General features: G+C 36.9%; 1 protein-coding gene across 3 annotated transcripts in view; it reads right to left on the bottom strand.

Annotated features, from left to right (window-relative positions):
* The window catches only part of pald1a (phosphatase domain containing paladin 1a), a 91,198-nt gene that overhangs the window by 59,830 nt on the left and 21,368 nt on the right, over positions 1-10,000 (bottom strand). For all 3 annotated transcript variants that reach the window (XM_077230857.1, XM_077230859.1, XM_077230858.1), the window contains exons 2-5: positions 7,627-7,803; positions 7,416-7,521; positions 3,571-3,753; positions 83-247 (exon numbers count right to left, since the gene is read on the bottom strand). In XM_077230857.1, coding sequence (XP_077086972.1) covers positions 83-247; positions 3,571-3,753; positions 7,416-7,521; positions 7,627-7,803 — 631 coding nt within the window. The remainder of the gene's footprint in view (positions 1-82; positions 248-3,570; positions 3,754-7,415; positions 7,522-7,626; positions 7,804-10,000) is intronic.

Genomic DNA, 10,000 nt, shown 5'->3' with positions numbered 1-10,000 from the left:
TTTTTATGTTCTAAGAATAAATAAATAGACCCAGTGACATCATTTCCCTGCGGCTGGATCCCATCGAGCGCTGAACTCTGACCTCTCTCCGGATGCTGAGCTCCAGGTCCTCGGAGGAGAGCGCTCGACCCAGGTCGTGCAGGTTCTCGTGGAGGTTCTCCTTCCTCCGGGGCGTGTAGGGAAAGAAGTCGCTCTCCAGACGCAGGAACAGCACGGGCTCCTCACGCAAACACAAGAAAATCACCTCCTGTTCAAAGGGACAGATGCGTTAAATCTCCGGCTTGCAAGTGCAACTCTCGTCTATAGAGGGTATATGCATTAAAGCAGGGGTGCCCAATCCTGCTCCTGCCTATCGACTGTCCTGCACAGTTCATCTCCAACCCTAATCAAACACACCTGCCTTTAATTGTCAAGTGATCCTGAAGACCTTAACTGGTTGCTTCGGGTGTGTTTGATTAGGGTTGGAGATGAACTGTGCAGGACAGTCGATCGGCAGGAGCAGGATTGGGCACCCTGGCATTAAAGGGTTAGTTCACCTCAAAATGAAAATTTCCTAATAATTTACTCACCCCAATGCCATCCAAGATATCTGTCTTTCTTTCCTCGGTGGAAGAGAAATTAAGTTTTTTGAGGAAAACATTTCTGGATTTTTCCTCAAATAATGGATTTCAATGACAACCAATGTTTTGAAGTCCAAATCAATGCAGTTTCAAAGGTCTTTGAATGTTTCAGCGAACTGTGCACGATCGCAGCTGAGGAGGAGGGGCTTATCTAGCGAAACGATGGGTCATTTAAAAAAAAAAAACATATATACCGTATTTTCCGGACTATAAGTCGCACTTTTTTTCATACCTTGGCTGGTCCTGCGACTTATAGTCAGGTGCGACTTATATATCAATATTACCAAGATTTACTCGTCACAGGATCGCTGACGGCCCCAGATTATTATTTGCGAGTTTTTGATGTATTTGTGGTATGACGTGAATGCATCATTTGCCGAAATTGGGGGTGACATTACCGTCTACAGCCACGAGAGAGCGCTCTATGCGCTCTAGACTACAGCTAGTTTTACTGCTGAAAAAATCTCTCTTCAGTGATGTGGAATAAGATCGCGGGAGCTTGGTGAAATTGCTTTACCGATAACTGTTGGACTCGCTGTCTTATGTTTTTTTTTTTTTTTTTTTGATCCTATTCAGCCTCTCAGGTATGTTCTTTATGCTATTGTGTAGCTAACTGTTGATGTTACGTTAACAACATACCGGACACATATTCAGCCTGTTGTTCTTTGTGCTATTGTGTGTAGCTGAATAACTTAAATGACTTCTGTTTTAATGAATTAAAGTCTGTTTAAATAACTTTTTCTTGGTCTTGGATTTTGTTAAATAAATTTCTAAATAAATGCGACTTATAGTCCAGTGCGACTTTTTTTCCTCGTCATGACGCATTTTTGGGCTGATGCGACTTATACTCCGGAGCGACTTATAGTCCGGAAAATACGGTATACACTTTTTAACTACAATTGTGCGGGTTGAGGTGATCTGCAACGCACCGGGAACTCGATGTCGCTTGATGTCGCCGGCGCTGGTGGAAGTACCGCCCCACTGTTTACAAAGCGACCGTGCGAAGGAGGATAGTTCAAATTGTATTGTATGTTGAATGACATATTTATGTCTTTGTGTCATATTATTGTTTAAAATGGTCTTTACGTGTGCGTATCCCTGTTGTTTGAATCTTTTAAAACCTAAACGTTTTTTTTCGAGTCTGACCTTTCAACGTGATAGCGTAGCTCCCGGCACGTTGCATATCAGCTAAATCCGAACAAGTGTAGTTAAAAGTATATATATATAAAAATTGTGTTTTTTTTTTTTAAAATGACCCATCGTTTCGCTAGATAAGCCCCTCCTCCTTAGCTGCGATCGTGCACAGTTCGCTGAAACATTCAAAGAACTTTGAAACTGCATTGATTTGGACTTCAAAACGTTGGTTGTCATTGAAGTCCATTATTCGAAGAAAAATCCAGAAATGTTTTCCTCAAACTTAATTTCTCTTCCACTGAGGGAAGAAAGACATGGATATCTTGGATGGCATTGGGGTGAGTAAAATAGTAGGAAATTTTCATTTTGAGGTGAACTAATCCTTTAAAGGGGGGTATAATGCCCATTTTCACAAGATGTAAAATAAGTCTCTGGTGTCCCCAGAGTGTGTATGTGAAGTTTTAGCTCAAAATACCCCACAGATTATTTGTTATAGCATGTTGAAAATGTCACTTTTCGAGGGTGAGCAAAAAAAACGCGTTTTTAGTGTGTGTCCCTTTAAATGCAAATGAGCTGATGCTCCCGGCACAGAGGGCGGAGCTTCAAGAGCGTGTGTGTGTGTGTGTGTGTGTGTGTGTGTGTGTGTGTGTGTGTGTGTGTGTGTGTGTGTGTGTGTGTGTGTGTGTGTGTGTGTGTGTGTGTGTGTGTGTGTTAGCAACTCCGATTACCTCACAAAGACACACTAAAATGTCAGAAACTGTTTTGTCTTTTATGTTTAAACTGGAGTCAGGCAAAAATAGAGACTCAAGAGTGACAACATGTTCAACAATAGGGCGTTTCTGAATGGTTAGTTGATGAATTTATGTTGCTGATGTAGAGTTAACTATTTTCTAGTCATTGATTGGCATATTCTCCACCGAATAAAAACGTTGTAACAGAGATTATGCATTGAAGTCACTTTCTCAGCCGGACTCTGCTGAATGACTGGATTTAATATGGGAAACTGTGAAAACACGAGCAAAACAAACAATTATAAGTTTAATCTAAAGGTTGGACTCGATATAATGTTCCTTAAAACTTCCCAGAGATCCAGTGATCGGTGGATATTGACATTCAGCCAGGAATTGTGTTTCCTGATTTGTATATGAGCCCGATTTCGACGCCAGGGAAATACATAAAGCAAATCTGCCTGTGAACGCTTTATATAAATACAATATAGGTCACTTATATCAATGTTACATATATCATCATTTCGTCCAGCCCAAAAACTTTTATAGTTTTTTGTCAGTGTTTATTTAAAAACATCCAATTATGCAGAATATACGATGGTACATATTTAATTGAAGAGTTGTCAATACAATATGTAACAATACAATATGTTTTACCCCTGAATTTAGCATATCCACACAAAATTATACCTGCAAATCACCTTTCTCTGTCTGTATCCAGTCGTTTCTATCAATAGCTTCGTTTCTCTGTTCTGTATCTTACAGGGAGTGTGTAAAAATATACCTCAGATCTCGTCAAATTTAGATCTCAAAGCTCTTTTAGATGCGTTCTGTGTGTTTTTCATGGCTGAAAACCAACCCTACCGCTCAGTGTGTGTGTAACCGCAGACACACACATTTAAACTCATTTGCACAAACTATAACATTTAAAGTGTCAGTTTAATCAGCATTGCATTTACCTGAACAATCAAGCGAATCAACAACGGATTTAATCTCTAACAAATGACTTGACAAACACCTTATCAGCAGAATTATTTGCGCATCGCTTTCGTTTAATGGAGGCTCAACGGGGATCGACACACACTGACCTGATGGCCTTGAGCCTGAAGTCTCTGCAGGACCTGTTTGAAGCCACTCAGGCTGGGTTGGCCCATGCCGTACAGTGGGAAGCGTAGGTCTCGGATCTGTCTGAAGTTCGGCGCGCCGTACGAGCCGGTGGTGCTGAGAACATCAGCTTTGCTGAACACGTCCTGCACCATGAAGAACGAGCCCTGAGAACAACAGGAGGATCAGATGCGGTTTGTGCTCAGAAACGCTTCGGCTCAAACGTTTAGATGCTGCTTTTCACTCCCAATCTGCTGTGCTTTTTTATTAAAATGTTTTGCACATGCATGTGTGTTTGGCACACTTTATGTTAAAAAATTACTTTATGCTACACTTGATGTTATAAAAAAAGAGAGAAAACTATTCACATTTTGAATCAACCTTTGTAGAATGTAGAATTTTTTAGCATAAAGTGTAGCATAAAGTCATTTTTTTAACATAGTGTGCCAAACACGCATGCATAAAAAATGCTGGGTTGTTTCAACCAAAATGTGGGTCAAAAATGGACAAACCCAAATGTTGGGTTAAAAATGTAATTATAAAATTCACAGTTTAAAGTGAGAGTTGGGTTAAACTTTTTAACCCAACATTTGGGTTTGTCCATATTTGATCCAAATTTGGGTTAAAACAACCCAGCATTGTTTAGAATGCATGTGCAAAACTTTTTAATTAACAGAAAGGTTTTAATATAGTTATCTAAAATTATTTTCAATTTACACTATTCACATTTTGAATCAACCTTTGTTAAATGTTCAGTGTAAATTGGAAAATAAATTTAGCTAAAACTAAAACTATTAAAAGCTTTTTGTTAATTAAAGAAAATAAAAAAACATGTTCACTTAACAAACATAAACGCTTTATGTTATCTATAAAACGAATGAACATGAGAAATTCATTCAGGTTCACGTCACTTAATTACAAGATTAAATTCTGCTCAGAGCTGTTCATGCTCTTGGACTGAATTGATTTAATTCCATTTGCAACATTCACAACACCTAATAGGGCAGATTTGTTGCTCATGTTTGCATTTATGCATTTGGCAAATGCCTTTATCCAAAGTGACATACTTTGCATTCAACCCATGCATCAGTTTACAGTGGTTGAGATCAAATAACACACATTAAACAGAAATGAGCCACAAAACTGCTTTTCAAATGACGCCCAGGGTTATTATCGTTAATTAATACTAAAACCATTTAAAATAATTTTCATCGAAATAAAGATGAATAATATAAAATACAAATATTGGACATAAAACTTTACTAAAATTTATAAATGCTGCCTTAGGAAACTAACTGAAATAAGTTGAAGCACTAAAATAAGCTAAAACTAAAACTTTTAAAAGCTTTTTGTTCATTGAAATTAACTTAAAATAGAAAGCTGAAGAAATATTAAACTGAAATGGAAAAAAAAGTTAAACTAAACCATATAATAAAACAGATAAAAGCACATAAAATTACAAAAAAAATAAAAACTGAAAACTTAAAACGTTAATTAAAGCTGAAATTATATAAAATCTAAATATTAGATTGAAAAAAGACAAATATATAAAATGTCGCCTTGGTGAGTTGAAGTACTAAAATAAGTCAAAACCAAAACTATTAAAAACGTTATGTTAGTTAAAATAAACCTGAAATAAAATAAAACAAACATTAGATTAAAAAAAAAATAACTGAAATAAGTTTTAGTTGAAGCACTAAAATAAATAAAAACTAAGGCCGAAGAAATATTAAACTGAAATGAATTTTGTTTTTACAGTATTGTAAAGTAGTAATAATGACAAAAGCACATAAAATAACAACAACAAATTAATGAAAACTGAAAATGTTAAGATAAAATTTGATTCAAAAATATTAATAAACTAATAAAAATAGTAACTAATAGAAATAATAACGAAATAAAGCTTTCATAACAAATACGTTTGACAAAGATTTTTGTAGTTGGAAACTTTATAACATGTCAAAACTGCAGCATTAACCCCAGCTTTAATAAATTGATCTGCTAAATGACTAATTACTACTTTATAATGTAAAAAAACGGGAGCATTCAACTCAGGAATAATGAGACGGAAGCGGAACAAAGGCGAGTGTTTGAGAAGTCGGACACTGTGTGTTTTCTGTTGATTTGCAGCGAAACTCATCATTGGCTCGTCAGGAAACAGAAACTAACGAGCAAACAAAGAGAAGGAGCGCACGCCTCCTTCAAAGCCTCAGAGGAGGTGCAAACGTCTTCTGAAGACTAACGAGAGCACTCGTTAATTACACTGTTTGCAGAGACGCATCCAGATCTTCCTAAACCCCGGGATTCATGAGGGAAATTAAGGGTGGACAAAGAGGTCTCTTACAATAAAGTACTGTGGCATGGTGAAGTAATTCATTATCAAACGTAATGATTAGCATATTAATACACCGGTATTTAGGGGACAGCGGGGCACACACTAACGCTTTGTGACTTTCTCTGTTTTTGTAAAGCTACTTTGGGTTCAGAGAATTAATTTTTTCCCCACATTAATTACACACGTCTAGTATAATTATGTGGTTTTGTTTCATTAATACAGTGTATACTTTTTTCTTGATTTACCCCGAGAGATTGGAAGTGAAATGTGACAACATGCCCCATAGGTGGGGTACACTGAAACACGACCGTATGACAGATTCAAATGCTATCTGATCTAAACAAAAAAATATATACAAGACATGTTCAAATATTTTCTCAGTAAAACACAATTACGTTTTTCATATGAAATAATGGCGTTTTTTAATAATTAAAAATAAACAAAAATTTGAGTTTGACATCAAACACACCGCAAATCAAAGCTATACAGCTTAGTTCAAAACATATTCATAATTAATAATTTCTGAACATTGACGGTCTTTATTCACCTTTTTCCTCATGTTTTCTCAAATAGAATTCATAAAAGAATAGAATAGTTCTAATAGGGGCTCATTGTAACGCAATGTGAATGCATTTTTTTCTCTATGTAGTCTTGATATGGTAACTAGTAAATGCACTAGGTTTCATCATGCTAGCATGTGTGTAAGTATTTAAAACAAGTGTGTTACAGCTAACCCCGTGTTGGGTTGTGCCCCGCTCACCTCTACTGCATTTTACTGAGTTTTGCAAAATATGACAGTGTGTGGGAATTTAATACCATGGTACGATCAATGTGCATTTTCAATTCAGGCACTTTGATAGTAGTAAAATTTAATGACAATTTGGCAAATTTTCCAACCTGATTCTATTCACTGTATTAAAAAAAAGAAAAAACAATATATATTTATTTCATAATTTTAACTGCATTTCATTTGTCAATTTATTAATTTAATTAAAAAATAAATCAGTGATAAAATAGTAGTGTGTTATTTTAGTATCACTGCGGTACTATTATAGGTTTTTATTAATAGTTAATTAATTTTTATATTTTAATCTTTTTTGTTGTGTGCTTTAGTAAAAAGAAAAAAATCCGTTTTGTTATTTTTTTAAAATGCCTATATATTTTTAGCTATTTAGTTATGTTTCCTCTGCAACTAGGTGAAATAAATAATATACACACACACATATATACACATTATATATAAATAAATAAGTGATCAAATTATATTTTATTAAATATACTAATGTTACTTTAAGTAACAATTTTTGTATGGTTTTAGGTTTATAAAGTATAATGAACCTGATTACAGTGATGACAATGTGAAGGGGAAATGTGGTTAATCGTCATGAAAATATTCAACCAAACTACTTAAGTTAAAGAAAATCTGCAAAATATGTGCTTTTTAATTTTCTTTCTGAGATAAGTGCTTCTGTTTTCATGCGATGTCCGGCTCACCTGGACCAGATGGTGCTCCGGCATGTTGTCCGAGATTCTCCCAACTTTATAGTTTGTACGAAGAACATGATCATCGTGGATCTGAAACTCCTGCCTGCAGTTATACCTATAAACACACACACACACACACACACACACACACAGAGACTCAATCAGGGTCATTATATCGGCTCTGCAGGAGCTCGTAATGGAGACGCGCTGCTGGACGTACGTGATGACCACAGGAGCCACTTTATTAGTGATGATGGATTTGCCCTTGTTGTTGTGGATGTTGAAGGAGGCGCTGCTCGCCGACCGCCTGCTGTCCGTCATCCCGTTGCCGTGGAAACTCTCATGCAGTGTGTGCTGGGGAGCAGCGCTGGCAGTCGTACCCATACTCCACTGGCAGCTGTCAATCACACACACACACACGAACATGAACAGAGCAGCTGAAAGACTAGAGACCAAACAGGACAACCCTTATGAAAATTAAAGGTGCATTGTGTAATATTTAAGCGGATCTGTTGACAGAAATGCAATATCATAAACATAACTATTTTTTCCGTTGTGTATAAAGACATTACATAATGAACCGTTATGTTTTTATTATCTTAGAATGAGACGTTTCTATCTACACACACCGTGTGTCCCTTTACATCGACATGTTTCTACGGTGGCCCTAAACGGACAAACGCGTTCGTCACTATGTTGTTCTTCTAAACTCAGCGAATAAAACACTGACACAAATGACGAACAAGTGACATTAACATATACCTTTTCTGAATAATTAAGTAAACCTAATGTAGGACTGGGCGATAAAACGATAACGATATGTATCGCGATAGACACGTAATCGATATCAATAAAAAACGCGTTTGATAATTATTTTATTTTTTTCGTCGGAAGAAAGTTTTGTTGCAAGTTTGGTTGCATGAACAAATGTACTCACTCTCTGGTAACCTAGCAACGTACTGGGTGACACGCTAACAGCCGGTCATGTAAAGGGGGTTGCACTTGCACACGTTATACACCGGACGAGAAGCACAGCACCGCGCCGCATCGCGTCTAGGACAGGTATCGCACACCGGACGCGCACCCACTTTCTCAGTTTATAGTGCCATGTCTTTCAAATTCGAACACATTATTCTCTATTAGTGTACACACACACTCATTCACCAAAATGAGCAGACTGAATGAAAATTGCTGATGTTATCGGATTTATAGGTGAGATTCTCAATTCATGCAGTTAACGGACGCTCTGAGGTAAAGTGTAGCAGGCCTTCAGTACAATCATAACATAGTACAGACTTTATCTTAATTTCATAATGTCCTTAAACATAGCCTAACAATACTGCTGGCCATAAACTGAGAAAGTGCGCGTCCGGTGTGCGATACCTCTAGTTGTTCTTGACGCGACGCGGCGCTTCTCGTCCGGTGTGCGACCACCTTAACAGTATGGTTGCGCCATATCGTTGTCTCGTGTTGGATTCTTCAGTAACAGAGCCGGCGTGGAGTGATAAGTGGAAAATGAGTGCCGCAGCGATTGTTGATAAAACAGGAAAAGTCAGCTCGCCGGTATGGCAGTTTTTTGGATTTTATAAGTCTGACCGTAGTCAGACCAATGTCGTCTGCAAATAATGCAAGACCGTCGTCGGTTTCTCTATGTTTATTTAACACTTTGCACTATTTTATTACTCTTTTTTAAGCATTTCTTATGTATTCTTTAATTTTGCACCTTAATTTTAAGAGATAATTAAGTGTTCATTGTGATTTTAGACTTAATTATTTGATGCTTTCCATGGTTGTGTTGACATTTCTGCTAATATATTATAATCAGAGGAAGGTTAAGTTTAAAATAAAAACAGTTTAAATGTAGTCTAATATATTTGTCTCCTGGTCCTTTAAATAGGTCATAAAAATATCAATAATTATCGATATCGACCAATATGAAACACTTATATCGTGATACAGTTTTCAGCCATATCGCCCAGCCCTAACCTAATGTCTTCATTTATCTTTGTAAAGAAACCTTGTTGCTTAACTGGCTACTCTCTGCTGTCTCAGACGACGACCTCACTTCCTGTCGGCCACCGTAACTTCGGTTGGGTGCAATTCGGAACCTCACCACTAGATGCCACTAAAAATCACACACTTCACCTTTAACCCTGGTTTTATTATGGTAAACGTGTAGTAACCATAATTCTTTGGCAGATTGATTACTATTTTTATGACCAGAGTTTTACTACAAATACCACGGTTAAATATGGTTGCTGTAGTAAAACCACGTAGAGTTCTCAACGGGCCTGAAAATTACAACCCGGCCCGTGGCTTTTAAAGCCCGGACCCGATGTATACCCGACACCTCAACATGAATTATCTGGCCGAACCCGGCCCGCAGCCCAACGCCGATTTTCTTTTTTTCCCTTTTTTTCTCATACACATATTATCATGAACAGCAGACAGGAATTCAAATCAACCTTTAAATGTTCACGTCTTTTAACAATTGCCTACAAACAATACAAACAACTGAAGCAAACTTTAAATATATAAATAGGCTATATAGTCTACTAAATATGCCTCAAATAAAAATCTTCTGGACGACCCTG

The sequence above is a fragment of the Siphateles boraxobius genome, unplaced genomic scaffold (genome assembly GCF_051911475.1).
Source record: "Siphateles boraxobius isolate OS27281-9 unplaced genomic scaffold, OSU_SipBor_1 151, whole genome shotgun sequence".
Taxonomy (NCBI): domain Eukaryota; kingdom Metazoa; phylum Chordata; class Actinopteri; order Cypriniformes; family Leuciscidae; genus Siphateles; species Siphateles boraxobius.
This window is presented reverse-complemented; position numbering and strand designations above follow the sequence as displayed.